The sequence below is a fragment of the Chroicocephalus ridibundus genome, chromosome 7 (genome assembly GCF_963924245.1).
Source record: "Chroicocephalus ridibundus chromosome 7, bChrRid1.1, whole genome shotgun sequence".
NCBI classification, from domain to species: Eukaryota; Metazoa; Chordata; class Aves; order Charadriiformes; family Laridae; genus Chroicocephalus; species Chroicocephalus ridibundus.
In genome coordinates this window covers 30,929,057-30,945,674 of record NC_086290.1, presented here as the reverse complement: position 1 = coordinate 30,945,674, position 16,618 = coordinate 30,929,057, and the positions used below count along the sequence as shown (strand labels likewise).

The window sequence follows — 16,618 nt, the reverse complement described above, 5'->3', positions numbered from 1 at the left end:
TCACTATCACGTTACTACCTACATCTACAGAAAGGATGCATCCACTACCAAATTTATGTGTTTATCTAAATTCAGATGTGCACTGTCACTTTTCTTCCCAGTAAACACAAATTCACATTTATTACCTGCAAATCAATCAGCTGTTTTCTGACCCATTTTAAAGAAACATGTTTTCTTAAAAGGTCTGGAGCCACTGCTGTGTTACTGAAGCACAACAGTGGCTCTTCATGTAGAACCGAAGGGAGCTGTGCTGATTCAGTGCCCGTAGCTTCCTAACTATCTTTTTCAAAGTCGCTGGGGAAACCAGTGCTTCATACATTATGTTTTAAGTGTAAGCACAAAGTATTGTTAGTAGAGAAGGTACAGACTCACAAATGAGTGATCTCATCCCAAACAAGGGCCCACAAAGCTTACATAATCTATTTTGTTTATTGCACACTTCAAACAATACATATTTTGAATCTTTTCTGAGAAACAGCATTTTTCTTGGCATGATTTTCAATTTCCACCCACTTGGAAGAGCAGGTGTCTTTACGTATCGTCTCTCTACCCTGGGAATAAAGAAAACATTTAGAATAAATGTCGAAGTTGCTTTCCTAAAGTCAAGGGACATTAATTTAAGGTTCCATGGGCATTACAGAAGAACAGACCTCCACTATAAATGCACTGAGCTAGTAAAAACATTAACTGAGACTAAGCATTCAGAAGATAGGCGACCTCAGTATCTCTACCAGCCAAAGACTGAACACTGGTAATCTTATTCCTCAGAGGCAGGTTTTAACACAAAAGAGAAATTAACATCTATCTATGCACTAGGGTCTTGAAAAGAAAAACAACAGAACAATGAAGCTGCTCAGACATCTGGTATATTTTCCATAGCTAATAGTAATGAGATAGCGGGCAGAGTGCAGATTAAAGGTGAAAAGGTATGAAGGAATACTGTTAATCATTTCAGAAGCCACACAGATATGTAAAAAAAAATACCAGTACTCAGGCTAATGCGTCAAAATTTTGGGAGGAATTTTCGAGCACTTATCGCATTTAGATTGATAATCTATTTGTAGTGACGCTCAAAGAAAGAGAATTAGACTTCTGCCTATTCATTTTTGGAGACAGAACATGTCACTAAGTACAAGAGACTTTTCAAGCTCTGTAGCAAAGAGGTCAAAGCATCACCACTGATGCAGACAGTGGTATTTACAGAGAAAAGGAGGAAAAGATCAATCTCTTCCCCCCAGTCCCCTTTACTCTCCCTCTCTGAAGCAGCCGCTGCTTAAACATTGCCATTGTATACAGAGGCACAAAATAATTGCCTCCTGCTTTTTTTCAAATCAGGGACAGCAGAAGATGTTAGAGGAAGAAAACAACACCTTATTCAAGTGAAGGACTGCAGACTGTCTGCTTGTAATTTGTGTACTAACAATCAATAACAATTAGGAACAGGTTTATTGCTGTGATGCTGTTCCCCAACCCTCCTCCACAACCTCACACCCCTTTGTCACGTTATGGAGGTATCTGCAGATATGTAAAGCAGGGGCTCCGGCCGCAGAAGGCCTCCTCTGTCATTAACTGAGAGCAGAGCAGAAGCAATCCAGGTCCCCTGGTTAGCAGCACGCTTATGGCATACAAGTGCTCAATTAAAACAGTCCTTTCAGACAATTATTGAGCATTATGGTGGCTCAGGCATAGAAAATAGTTGCCCTCTCCCCACCTTGTCACAAGACAGACCACGTTTTGAACGTGTTTTCATCCCTCTGAAAGAGCGTTGCTGCTTACTTTGCAATTGCCAGGCCATGTACAACACTTGCATTAGAAACATGTTCTATGCTTAAACTTACAGGCCAGACTCAAAATAATTGTTTTCCATGCATTTTATGTAAATACCATAATGATCATTTGCGGTTGATTCCCATTTACAAGGTAACAACCATATCCAGGACTAAGTAGGCATCAAAGCCTAAGGGCAGAAGTGTTTATAACAGATAAACTCCACAGCTGAAGGATATGTTCCAGCTAATACTGTTTTGAGAAGAAATGCCCCTAAGATACTATTATGCTGAAAAATTTTATTTAAGATTAAAATTTTAAGTGAATGAAGAAATTAAACCATAAACATGGGTCAAAGACTCAATGATAAGATGTTTGAAATGTTAAAACATTAGTTGGCTCTTTCTCATTTCTCCTCAATGCTTCCAAGTCACCGGAGGGAAGGGGCTTATATCCTCCCAGAGTACAGATTCAGCAGAGCACTGTGACACTGCAAAACTGTCACACTGACCTACTGGTACACGATTAGGAAACTGGAGAGAAACAAGAAGGGGGGAAAAAAGTTAAGAGAGCATTTATTGCTCTACAAGTATGTTTTATTTTATTTCATTTTTCTAGCAGTATCTCACACTCACTCCTCTTGCATCTTTTTTTTATCATGAGTTTTTTTTTTTTGTTTTTCTCCACCTCAGCTTGGTGGACTGAAAAAGTGAAGGCAGCTACCTGTTTTGCAGGCAACTGAAGAGTACAAAATCTTTCATGCAACCACTCTCCACTGCTCTCTAAAAATGTCCTCCAAACATCAAGGACAAGTTAGTGATAAAAAAAGATAACCAGCGTGGTTATCTGAAGCAACATGATTTTCTCACACCCTTCTGTCCTAATGAAAGACCTCACTTTCTCTCCGATGCAGGCCACAATGTAGTTTAAGACAAGTTATTTATTTCATTTGCTATAACAGTCTAACATCACTCTCCACAAAATAGTCACAATTCTCTTAGACCATCCCAAGATCAATACCAATACCTTGATCGATATCAACAAATGCTTTGTTGCTGCATGGCCTGCCAGAGAAACTGCTCCTTAGCTACATTACACGTGGACTCCATACGGTGTGAGGTCTCCTTGTGGGGATGTAAGGACAGTCACAGAGGTTGAGAGTATATACCAACTTAACTACATCAGAAGACTTGAGCTGATGAAACAATAAACTATTTCTTGGCTTACTATGACCCCTTGGATTACTGTCTGTGCCAGTGGACTTGTGATCATGGATTGAAAAATAGCACGTTTTAGAGTTTGTCATTGACTGTATGCTCTGCACAGCTGTCAGACAATAATCACAATTATTCTCTTTTTATTCAGCATCCTGTTGCCTATTAAGCCATTTCTATCACATCTTGTCAGTCCTCCCAATATTTTCGCTAGCACAATATTGAGTGATTTTCAGCTTTTCAAAAAACATCCATTCTTACCGTTTTCTGCTGACCAAAAGATCTGGTTCATGCTTCTGCCTACACTTGCTGTCAGCAATGCAGCTTACGAGGTGCTTGGGTAACCTTTCACCACTGGCATCTTGACACAAGCAGGGAGCAAGGTTCCTGGACTCCTTTTAGGAGCAGCCGTTTTATCCTGCTGTTGGATGCATGAACCCTCCATGAGAAGGTTCCCATCAACTCATTCTGAGGTCAGATCTGTGGCCCTGTTAGATCTTTTGTATCTTATTATGTTGAAAGTTAAGTCACTCAGTGGAACAAAAGAATTAAGATTAGCAGAAAAATCTTAAAGATCTGCCAGTGTAAATCCCTGCAGAATAATCAGTGTAAAAACAATCTTTTCGGAATATGTCAAGAATTCCCTGCATCTTACAGGTGCGTAGAGATGACAACGGTTAAGCTGTATCAGTACCATACAGATCTAAGCACTTTGCCGGGGCATGAGCAGTCATGCTGGAAAACCCTACCAGAGTTACTGCATTGTTCCTGGTGGCAGCAAAACCTGGCAATGCTGGTAGGTCTGCGGTGTGCCCCATGGTTCCCTGTGCTGCAGTCATCTCAACTGGTGTAACAACAAATTCCTGGTGAACTGAGAAAACCAACTGACTGTTTATTTGGAGAACGTATGAGAAACTGGGGGATGTCGCTTGAAGGCTCTCAGGACTCGGGCTCCTCACTGCTTAATGAGGTCAGGGGCTGGGGATTGTTCTACCTGTAGCTCAGAAGAACCTGTTAGCACAGGTCCCGCTGACCTTGGATAACATCAAACAGAAGTGAAGAACACTGTGAAAACATTTCTCACGGCTCCACTCAGTCTATGTCCATTTTTCCTGTCACAACTAAGAGTTGCTTCTTTATCCTTATTAGACAGGTATCACTGCTGTCTTGCCTGGAATTACTCAGCATTTTGAAGCAGTCTGGTGATAGCCCTTTTCTCCCCTCTCCTGCAAACTTAACCCTTTGTCCATTACTTTAAGATTTCTGGGAAAGGATGCTTTGTCTCCCAACAAACTTGGACTATTTTTTAAAAATAGCTTGACCAGAAGCCACTAATTTAGCTCAACAAAGTGAAAAGTCAGGACAGAGCTTGCTGTGAACTCATGTCACCACCTGGAGTCTGAACATACAGATGCTCATACATGTGAGCTGGTCTACGCTCCTCATGTCCAACCTCTTCCACCTCCAAAAAACACAGATTTTTAGTATGTACAGACTTAAAAGTCTAGCACAACAAAATCCCATACCCTCACCTGGTGGTCAGTTTTTCTATACCAAGATTACCTCTACAATGAAAGAAAGAAACCCTTTCTTCCATTTAACTAGTAGCACCTAGGAAAGAGGAGTTTTTTGAAAGCCCTGGTTATGGATAGAGTGCGATCTCCCTGAGGTCAGCACTGACACTGGGCTCACGGCAAAGCCTGCACAAGGCCAAGTCACCAGGCCTTTCTCTGGAATACTTGTGTATCCAGAAGCTGGGAGGTGGTAAAGTGAAATGACTACGTTGGGAAGCGGAGGGAAAACCAGCAGATAGTTAACAAAAAGATTGGGAACTGGGCTGAGAGAAAGGGAAAACAAAAGAAAAACAAACAGTTTCTTGGCAAAGGACTTGCTGGAAGGACAAGCCTCACAACTGTGAGCAGCATAATGACCTTCTGCTTGTTGTTTCTTCAATCAGGGAAATGGGACTAGGTTAACATTTATCATTTAACCAGAACTGCAGTGCAGAATAAACCTGACTGAAAACACACCTTTTTTCTTCTTTTTTTTTTTCTTTTTTTTTTCTTAGCTAGAGCAACTCTGCAAGGCTAACAATGGGGCCAAAGAGACTCATTCTGACAGAAGACAACCAGGAGCAATGAAAAGCTGGGCATTTTGAAAACCCTAAAGTGTATGAAAGAGAATGGACTACTGAAAAGTAGTGGGAAAACAGAACCACACCAGATTTAACCAGGTCCCTTACACTTTAATTAAAATAAGACTTAGCAATTTTATTTCAGATTACCAAATTCTCACAGGAAGTGCATTTCTCTGTCTGTACTGCTAGCAGACAACTGCTAATTAGGAAGAAAATACACAACGCTACATCCATCCATAATGTGTATCCAGCAAGGTGGATTTCCTTGTTCGAGGAAAATATCCTAGTTACATTGCTTGCCTGCTAAATGGAAATACCACATGCTATTAGGGTTTGCACTTTAAGTATGGAAGTGACTGGCCTATAAACAAGATTTTAACAGCTTCTCTTTTGAACAACTCTGACTGTTTAATTAATCTTCAGCCATTAACCATTCATTTAAAATGCCACTTACGAAATCTTAATTTTGCACATTATCAGCTGGTTCACAAATAGCTATCTATGAGCAGAAGTGTAATGATCTTCCTCTCTCTCTCTTGGAGCTTACCAGCCTTATAGTCATTTCTGGCTTCTTAATTAACCGCACACACATATTAGCATTTAAAATTAAATGCTGTTTTGTTAAAAAAATATTGTGCAGAGAAAAGTTAATACATACACACATTATTCTGGTGCTGATTAAAGGGGCAAGTATGAGCTTTTGGTCAAACAACATCCTGCATAAGACAGGATTTAGCATCTCTTGCTCACACTAGGAAATACACTATGGCAGGAACACATGCAAGGCCATATGATTTCATTCCAGCTGCATGGACGATCTCATTTTGTCTTTATTTGTATATTTAAGAGGCTGACAACACCATCTGCATTTCACTCTGTATCCTCTGGTATGGTCTCATCTTCCAGTAACAGACCTGCTCTTTCTCCAGGGACCTATCTTTTGCATTTGCATCCAAACGACTGAAAAAATGGGACATTACCAATAAATAGGCAGAATTAACGTAAAATAATTCCATGCAATAATATATCACATAAGAAAAGACAGGGCTGGAGGGGAAAAAAACCAACCACCCAACCCTGAATGCATATGAATGCTGAACACAGCTGCCAAAACTCAGGCTCACCAGCATCTGCAGCAGGACAGTCACAAGGGAGTTGTGGGAGAGCAGTATATAAAATTTTACACATCTGTCAATAAGTGAGGTGATCCAAATGCAAACCCTAGCAGGCAGGATGCACGCAGGCAGATTTGTGACTATTCCTGACAGAATTTATTTCTGCTGAAGAATGCATGGCCTCGAACAAGCATGCACACATTACATGGCAGTGGCTGCTCTGCTCTGGTTAAAGTCTGACAACATCCTTCTGTTTAGACACGCTCTAAAATGCTCAGGGTCACCTGAGTTCCATGAAATCCGGGGTTTCCATGAGAAGCAAACGATAGGGCTAGGGTCCCAAAGTTGGAAGGATCTGGATGAGGAGTTCCTGGGAAATAGTACTTTGAACTCTATCTATAAAGTAGTTTTTCTTGACTTTTTTCCCCCATATAGGCAGGAAATAAAACCAAGGCTCATTTAAATGTGTCCCAGGAGGTCCAGGTACCCAACATTTTCCCTAGTTAGCATAGTGAGTATGCAGTACCCATTCGTCCTTTCTGAGGAAGAAAACCTCAGAAAGGATAAACAGTATCAGGAAACAAAAAACGCAGTACAAGTATAACTCCAGTGGCACTACCTACACTTCTGTTCCAAAGGAATTTCTGGACTGCCCTGCTCCCATGAGCAGGACACCTCTACTGAGGGCCACCAGGAACCACCGAACCTCTGCTGTGCTTGCCAATGCCAGTTCAAATTTAACTGTTGTCAGAAATGTATCAGCCAGGAAGGACAGTGAACTGCCAAATGTTAAGTTTCGGTTTAACATTATGGGGAACAGTGCCCAGATCGCAGCCAAAGGTTCAGAAGACCCTGCGGTACATTTCAGAAAAAATAAATTCCAGAGGTAAGGGAGTCAAAGACAGTCCCAGGAGGTACTGGATAGTAAAGGACAGGGAAACAGCGTAGATGATTTTAGGACACCAAGCAGAAGAGGCTATGTGGCAAGAGAGAGCGCATGGCTTCCTCATACTTGTCATGCTTTGTAAATCAAAATATTTCAATGCATAGTCATAATTCTATTTCCAGTGTAAGACAAGGTATAGTGGCAAAGGGTACGTAGATACCGCACAGCCTCATTCAATTTCTACCTTGCCTCAACACCATCCATCTTAAAAGAATAACCATTCCTCAGTAAAGGACCATCCACTCCTAGGGCAGCGGATTGCTTTTTTGCTATTCAGTGACAAAAGGTGTTGTAGATGGATGCACAGTGAGCGATGCCAACTGCACTTTGTTCTGAGAACAGTCAGTTTCTGGCTGACTAGAAATATAGGACTAAGTAACATACCTGGGCAACCCTAACTTGTCCTTTTTGAACAAAGCGTTTTCTGTGCAGCTTTGGATTCCTACAGCCTTCGATTGAGCAGGACGGCAATGACCTACACCTGCCCAAAAGACAAGTGTTTATCCTGCTTTTTTAGTTAAAAATGCTCCCTTTGCTAAATTTCAAACCTCCAGACCCTTCTTACCGTCCTCTCAGGCTTACACATAGCTTACGTGTGCCATTTGGCTTCTCAGGACACGCACAGCAATTTTTTCCTTTGATCTTTTCCAGGGAGAGGCAAACTGCTCAATGTCTTGCCCCTCTCTCCCATGACTCCGGCCAGCTCTGAGGGTGGGACGCGAGGGGCAGAGTTAGGGTCACACAGAGGTATGGCTTTCATTTCCTCGTTTTCAACTTTGTATGCTGCTAGATTGAACATTCTGGAAGAGTGCAAGTTTCCATAAGGAAACTTTCACTCTGAAATAAGGAAGATCCATTTTTCAATTAATTAACTAACATTGTAAAGTATAAGATCTTGCACAGTGGGATCCAGTATAGCATCTCCAAAAACACAAAGCTGGATCAGACTGGGGCTTTGGGCTCTACTCCTATGTAATAAAAAAGTGTTGGGGTTTTTATTAGTATTTTTTAAAATATGCACCAAGATACAGCTCTGAATCTATTCTTACTAAACAAAGGAAATCTGTATTCATTTTTGTCAGACCAGCACTTTGAAATTCCCCAAGATAAGACACATAAATAAATGAAGAATTATACTTGGCAATGAGTTTGGCATCAGACTTTAAATGTTTCATAGTTCTGGGCTGAGGAAATAAGTCGAGCAAAGTCTCTAGAACCTTTCTGGAGATGTACTCGGGGTGTTTGGATATACTTGACAGCACCATGTTTAAGGGAGGAAAAAAGAGGAAATTGCTTATTCGAAACGTGAGAAAGGGTTGCACCATGTGACATGCCTGACATTTAAGTGATAATAGCGTTGTGCATATGCTCTTTTGGCTTTGGTCTGACACCTAAACTCTGCCATGGTGCAACTTAGCACTGTCATGGTACAGCCTTGATGACTAAACTCGGAGTGATGTGACTTACCACCCGTTTCGGGAACATATGGGCCACAGATCACCCAGCCCCTGCCACAGGCTGGGGAAACGTACAGCAGCTCAGCAAAGACCCTGCGAGTTCCCCAGCTGCACAAGGTGGCTGTGCAGGCTGCACCATCCTTTGGGATGTCATTTGCATTACAGAAAATTGTGGCTAATTAGAAATAAACAGAAAAATGCTTGATTTACAAAGAAATGTGTGATTTTGCCAGCTGATTTTTTTTTTCACTCTCTTTAACTTAACATTCACAGAATACACTGATCATGCTAATGCCTTCGCAATATTCATTAATAAGGACAATTTACATTTATATAGCACCTCTCTTAGTTAAGAATTCCAAAGCTTTCAGCAAAATATACACAAAAAATTACATCTATTTCACTGAATATAGTCATCGTCGGAATGAAAATCAACAATTGTGAAGCAGTGCAGAAGAACGTTACACAACAGTTGCAACTAAGACACAAAGCAAACACCCAAAAACCAAAAAAGCAAAAAAAACCCCTGAGCTGCCGGATGCAAGTGTAGGTAAAGGGGACGTTAGTATGCGAACAGCAACGTGAAGCAGGTCTGTGTGTGCCCTGAGGAGCAGTGCTCGGAGGCAGCAGGCATACTTCATAACGATTAAAGCAACAGACTTCATACATGTGCAGCCTCTTGCTTTTCTGCATAGGGAGATTCTCAGTTTAAACTGTGAATCTACTGAGAAGAATGAACCAGGAACACTAGGTGGATTCTGGTGATGTGAAAAGGGAAGGTAAGCGTACACATATTGTGAACAGCACTTATCTGGCCACTACACTTCTTGCTTTACAAATGCCGTCCTAATTTTAAAAGGCATTAATTATGCCAATACATTGCTCTGCAAAAAATAAAATAAAATAAAAATGCACTTCTTGTTTCAAATGATGAGTTTTAATTCTCTACCATAATGATGCATAACTGGAATTCCCAGACTGAAATGAAATAATCTATTCTCTCTGTGTTCAAATCCCCCTTCTATCCCCAAACCCATTTACTTTAGTCACTGATCAAGCTGCACACACTATATTACAAGTTGAGAGTCAGAGGTGGGAGAAAAAGCCATCCATCTAAAGTAAAAATAATAGCAAAACTTTGAGAGAGAGCATGCATGCGTTAGCAAGACCAAAGCATGAGCTATTACATGACAAATGTGTTGATAAATGTTCAGCCCTGCAAACACAAAATAACTTTGGTTTGGCTAACAAGCATCCATTATAGCCCTTTCCCATCATTTTGAGGCAGACAAGGTAGTTTTCATACTTGACCCTTGAAAGCAGATTTGGTTTTGTAATTAACATGTTATCCAGGCATTTTTCTTTTCACATCTCTTTCTCCTTCCAGTACTCTCCCTCTAGCACAGATAGATTTTCTTGCCTGAAGTTGCCACTATATTCAACAACTGCTGGCTGAGACCTCACGACCCACTGCATAAATTCACATAAAATTATTCACATTTGGCACATTTTCTCCTGGCAAATAACAGCAACCTTTTTGTCTCTGAGACAAAGGAGAGAAAGATTTTTAAAAGGAACAAAGGCAGCCTAATAAGAATCCCACATTTCCTATTTTTTCCTAATCTGGTTAAACAGCCTCTACAAGCCTGAGAAATTCAACAAAGTGAAGTTGTTGTGGACTGTTTGTCTTTCAGTACCGAAACAACACAGATGGAACAGCCTCTCAGCATGACTTCTGATCACGGGCTCAGATATGAGGTAACTTTTCTTGCCTGATAGATGTTCTGGTTTTAGCTTCTCACTGAGTTATTGTGCTATCATGCCATTACAGCTAAATCCACACTAAAATCCAGGATCCCAACACCGAATCCAAACCTGGTTGGGACTTCAGTCTTGTTCACATAGCAAGCCAAGAGTTCATTCAGTTTAGCTACAACCACAATAGAAGCAATCAAATACGAGAGGCCAGAGAGAAAGGCTTGAGCATTTCTTTTTGCTGCATGGAAAAACAATGTAGGGACTACACTTCAAAAGTGAAAACATTCACCCTCTTCACCCTTATGCAGTAGAAGAGTTAATAATATGGAAGAAGAAAATTAGCAACGTTATTATGTTTGGAAAGATCTTTACCATACTGTATTTAGGTGAAAAAGAGAGATACTTGGCCCATTCCCCACTACAAACTTAGATTTATGTCAGAAGTGTTTTATTACTATTTATAGCAATGACTCAGTAGACTTTTTAAAGTACTATGATGCCACAAACTGAAAACACTCCTCTATCTGTGCTCGCATATTTCTCCAAAACTAACGAGTGTGGTATCAAATAGCACAGATTGAGGCTATGTGGAGACACTACAGATTGTAACATGAACTCAAAGCATGAACAATTCCTCAAGTCCCCCATGTCTTACTCTGTCAGCTCTTCTTTTCACGTAGACGTGCGTATCTTGCCTACAGACTCATATGTTGGTTTGAAAAACCCAACATCGATATATTAACACCATGATGGTAATGAAGTCTTACATTCTTTTAGCCCCAAAATTCCAGAATCAACCAATTTTAAAATCATCATAATGGTGGCTACATCATCAACTCAAAGGAATTTCTGTTTTCTTTTTAACCCAGGGAAAAACTTGACCATCTTTCTTTAATGCTATCAACCTGGAAGCTTGACAGTAAGGATTAAAAATTGCTCTTTCCTTCCCACTTGGTTATTGGAAAGGCTATGAAAGGCAATCAGTCTTGTGAAGCCACACTTCACAGTCTGCATAAAAATGCCATGATTCCCAGTCCTCCCCCCAACCTAATTGAAAGTGCATAATATCACACAGCTAGGGAAAACTAAACTGTAAACATATGCAATATATCATGCTATCATACAAAACCTGTTACTAATAAGCACTTGATGATCAGCAGGATCGAAAGGGATCTGAAAACAGAGATTATTTTTGCTGCAGGGTAAGAACTTTTCCCCATTGAAAGAGGGAAAAACACTCTCTCAGCAGTGCAGGAATTGGATTGGAGTCAGTTCATTCATTCTGTTTGTGAAATATGGACTTTTCTTTAATGATTTCTGTTTGACTGCTGCCTTGCTCAGATGCTTTGGGGGTACCGCTGCAGCAAATCATGGTTTTGGTTAAGAGGAAATCCATGACTTTCTAGTCAGTAAATACAGGGGTTTGGTGCATCTGAAGAGCCCCCCCGCCTAGTCCCAGGCTCCCTCCCCACCAAGCTATCATTGTTTGTAATGCCAGGTGGCAATATTACCTGTCACCGGGAGCCTGCGGGTAGTGCTGCTTGTTTATTTTTGCATACAGTCCTTCCAAATGCTCCCTCTCCATTGGTGTCGAAGGAGAATCACGTGGATATACAAAGGTTTCTGCCACTGCTGGTGATGATGGCCTGTATATGCTTGCTGCTGGATAAGCCTCTCGGAAGTGGTTTACTCTGGCATAATTTGGATCCACCTCATCATCATCAATGTCAGGTCCAGAATAATCGCTCAGGCCTCTCAGTTGCTTTTGCCGTAACTCCTGATGCTTTGCACCAATCCTAACAATGAAAAAGAAAGCACAAATAGACAGTTGGATCTGCCTCAACAGTGACCACAGACACTGATTCATCACAGAAATTTGGAGCACCATCCCCGAACCCAACTGTTTAGATCTTCCAGTACACTGTGAAACTGGTGCCAGATGGTGCATTCAGCAATTCTGTTCTTTACCTCCAGCAATCACCTTTGTAACCAATGTTGGTTGTCATTCTGATGAAAAAGATTAATGCTGGATATAGTGTGGCTTTTCACAAGCATGTATGCGCGTGTGCGTATGCATGAACACATACAGTTTTAATTCTACACCTATCCTCCACTTTACAGTTAATATACCTAACACAATCCTGAAACTTTTTATCTAAATTAGCCAGTAAAATTGTTACTGCCCCTTGGTCACTTGACCCACCTAGATTCTCTTAAATACATTAACTTGTGAAAAGTGGATTAAATGTGAACATAAATGGAGAGATGGCACAGTTGTCTCAAATCAAAGGACCACAGTTAATTTGCTGAAGATTTAATTTTTTTAATTTATTTTATTTTGGCTACATAAATGTGGAAATCATGCCTTATTATATAGGGGATAGGGACAAAGTAAAACAGCAAAGAAATTAATAGAAACCTGACAGAGATGAATTGGAACATATAAGTGAATTAAAGACTATTACTGGCAGTACTCCACTGTGATAAAGCCTTAAGTGGTATTACAAAATGCTGCTGCTAATCAGGGCCATTGTGTAATCTCTTTGGAATAGTAAAACATATTCAGGTAAATTTCTAACTCAGCTGATATTCAATGATTCAACATTCATGCTGGAAGGAAAAAAAAACCCTATAGCAAGGCTTTGTGAGCACACAACTTCTGTTAACTGCTCAGCTACTCTTCAGCACAGTGTAATTAAATGCAGTGAGATGGATCTGGCAGAATGCTGACCACAGTACACGATAAACAGCATTTACAGAAAATAATGGAGCATGGAGGAAAAAACAAAGAATGGAAGACAGATACAGAGACGTGTTGCCTGACAGAAGTCAACATTTGCTGTTGACTGTATCTGAAGCATAGCAGCAGCGTAGAAAGAACAGTGTAATTTGTACCACAGGAGAGTAAGTAAGAAGGGTCTACGAGATTTGGTCACCCCAGTGAAGCGTAGGCCTCAGGACTCCACATAGTGAAAGATGAAGATGTTCTAGAGAAAGTCTTTAAAAGGCATGGAGGAAAGAGTTCCCTAAAGAAACAGATGAGCACATTGGGAGCTTCCAGTCTGACGGACAGGAGCTATTAAATGCAGAATGGGATTTATACTGTTTATTTTATTAGAATTGTATCATCAAAACAAATGCTAATACTTTTCAAATAATTTGTAGCTAAAAAGGCTCACAAATAATTCTAATGACAACAATATGCCTTTCTACACACACACTTGAGTACATTAATGTGTATCACGCATTTTTACCACTTGCACCGCTCCATTAACTGTGCCAGGACGTATCTAGAAGTCGTGTTAGTTTGTAACACTTACAATGTAGTCCTACTTTACAGCGGGATACGCCTGCATGATAGAGTCCTTGACAAGTAACGGAGGTGCCCACTATCCGCTCTGCCTTTCCTCAGTGAAGATGACCTTTGTGCTCCCTAGTACTCGAATGCTGTGTGCCCCACCTCAAGTGCTGTGTGCAGTTTTGGGTGCCTCAATATAAGAAGAAATCAAAGTCTTAGAATGCGTCCAGAGGAGGTCCACCAAGATGCTGAAAGGCCTCAAGGGCAAGATTTAGGAGAAGTGGCCGAGGTCACTTGGTTTGTTCAGCTTGGAGAAGAAAAGGCCGAGGGGTGCCCCCATGGCAGTCTACACCTTCCCCAAGGGAAGGTGCTGATCTCTCTCTGGTGATCATCAGTAGGACGTGAGGAAATGGAGTGAAGCTGTGTCGTGAATTTCAGATTGGACATCAGGAAAAGGTTCTTCACTGAGAGGGTGTTTGGTGACTGGAACAGGCTCCCCAGAGAAGTGGTCACAGCACCAAGCCTCTCAGTTCAAGGAACGTCTAGATGATGCTCTTAGTTACATGGTTTAGTTTTAGGTAGTCCTGCAAGGAGCAGGGAGTTGGACTTGATGATCCTTCCAACTTGAGATATTCTATGATTCTATGAAATATTTTAATATAAAGACCATGTGAGAGAATAATATCTTCCTAACACACCACTTCTGCTTTCCTCAAGCTCCTGATCCCAGCCCAGATCGTTCATTTTCTTTGATTTTTCTTCAGGTATCATTAAAAATACACACAAGAACTTAATGTAATCTATTACAGTAGTTCTTAGAGATGAAAGGATAAGAAGAAATAAGCTACAATCCATCTATATCCTTAACACCTCTCAAGTTTCTACACTGAGGCTTCCAAAGAATTCCTAAGAATCTCTCCTTTTTTTTTCTTCCTGGAGCTTCTTTCCGTGTACAACCACCACCTCCTCCCATAGCGACCTTCACTCCATTTCTCTTTTACTTCACGGTTTCATACCACACACATTCCCTGTTTTGAATTTGAATGGTGCCCCAGGTGAGGACAGGTGCTGTCCTCAAGTGCAACCTCACCCAGGGTAAGGCAGTACCTTGAAGAAGTTGCAGACTTCAAAATGACACAATTATGACTCTATCCACAAGGGAGATTTTATTGGAGGATCGTATGGAGGGCATAGTCTGGTGTCCACATGTGGTAAATTCCGTTAGCAAGGCAGATAGTCTCTCTCATTTTACTGCCACTTGCAGTGGCTTAGCTGGCTGATGTGTTCTTGGGACAGCGAGAGTTTAATGGCATTTGCAGAACGATGAGACGTACAACTTATTCTTTGTAAAACTAATGGTGATAGTGGCGCAGACCTTGGTAGAAATCATGCTTTTATTCATAAAGCAATGGACAATGGCACGGGGACAAAGTCAACACTGAGGAGCTGTATATGAAAACAGAAACGAAAAAGCAGTGGTCAGCTCACTTTTCTATCTAAACCACAAACCATTGCTAGCAAATGAGTAATAATTAGAGAACAGCTGAAAGTGTGGAAAGCCTTTATCCTCCAAGGGTTTGTGAATAAAGATAAAAGAGAGATTATGCAGCACGGAGTGGTGGAGGGAGCCAGTCTGCCTGTGTCCGTGAGTGAAGCACCACATTCATCATTCACATAAAGGAATTTGGGGCAAAGTTATCACTTGGCCCATTCATGTAAAAAACCAACCTTTTTAGGTGGCTCATCATCTGAGAGCACTTGTCGTACTACAAGGACAGGAGTAGATTTCCATTGCAAACAAGGCCTCAGACATCAATGAAGCAGGGAGGGAGGTCTACGCTGCTGTTCTCCATCTTTTATACATGCAGGCACTTCAAGAGAAACCCTCTTGCAGAAGGATTAATATTTTACATGTCCCACATGGGATTATGTCAGAAATGTAAAAACGAAGGCAGTATTTTTGTTTAAAACAAAAATCATGCAAGTAACTGTTAGCAACTGCACCCAATAACTGTCAGTTTGGTAGTAGTCCTTCCATCCAATTATCCTGTTCTTCTTCTACTAAAACGCATAAAGTACTTTGAGATTATTGCCATCTTCCAGATAAACTCTGAAGAAGCACCGAATGTTCTTAAAAACCTGGGAAACTGTGGAGGGCTTCACCCTCAATTAGGGACCAAAAAAGCCCAAACACAGACTTCAGTGCAGGAATATACCATATGAGGTACAAGTTTCATGGCACACACAGGTCCATGTGGGATGATACAGGCAGAAAAATGGGAAGACACTGCATTTCAGTGAATGGTCTTGTCACACACCAGTGCGGAAGGCATGGCACACAGTCCTGAGAAGAGTCACAGCAGTTTCTCAGAAAATGATGAGCTATAATGTGCTTTGGACCAATACATCACCTGTCCCCATGGTATTTAAGACCTATTTGAAAGTAGTGCAGCACGGCAGCATCACGTGAATCTTGCTTTCATGTCTGACAGAGAGAGTAATTTGTCCTGCTATCAATACTGGTATATTCTGCACAACAAAAGCTGGAATTAGGTCACCACAATTTTCTTTTGTTCCAGTGAATAAGCCTAGTTTCTTCAACTTCTCCTTCTGACTGCAATCTTCAATCGCTGCCACTATTATAAGTCGAACCTGCTCAAGAACAATTATTTCCATTCTATATTATACGGACCAGTCAATACCAGGTTATGTGAAATTCTTCATGATCAATGTTTCATCTTTTCAATATGGCTATTATAATTGCATTAATATTTCTTGTTTCCTTTTTACTCTTCTACAGAAACCTCAGTGATCAATGATCACTCAGCGATCACGGTGATTTGCTCAGTGATCTCTTTTTCATTTCAATCCAAATGTTCAAATTGGGATAGGGAAACAAACTATCAGATGGCTGGGGTTTTTTTCT

General features: G+C 40.8%; 1 protein-coding gene across 3 annotated transcripts in view; it reads right to left on the bottom strand.

Annotated features, from left to right (window-relative positions):
• The window catches only part of PARD3B (par-3 family cell polarity regulator beta), a 426,548-nt gene that overhangs the window by 70,372 nt on the left and 339,558 nt on the right, over positions 1 to 16,618 (bottom strand). For all 3 annotated transcript variants that reach the window (XM_063341445.1, XM_063341446.1, XM_063341444.1), the window contains one exon: positions 11,906 to 12,190. In XM_063341445.1, the coding sequence (XP_063197515.1) occupies positions 11,906 to 12,190 (285 nt within the window). The remainder of the gene's footprint in view (positions 1 to 11,905; positions 12,191 to 16,618) is intronic.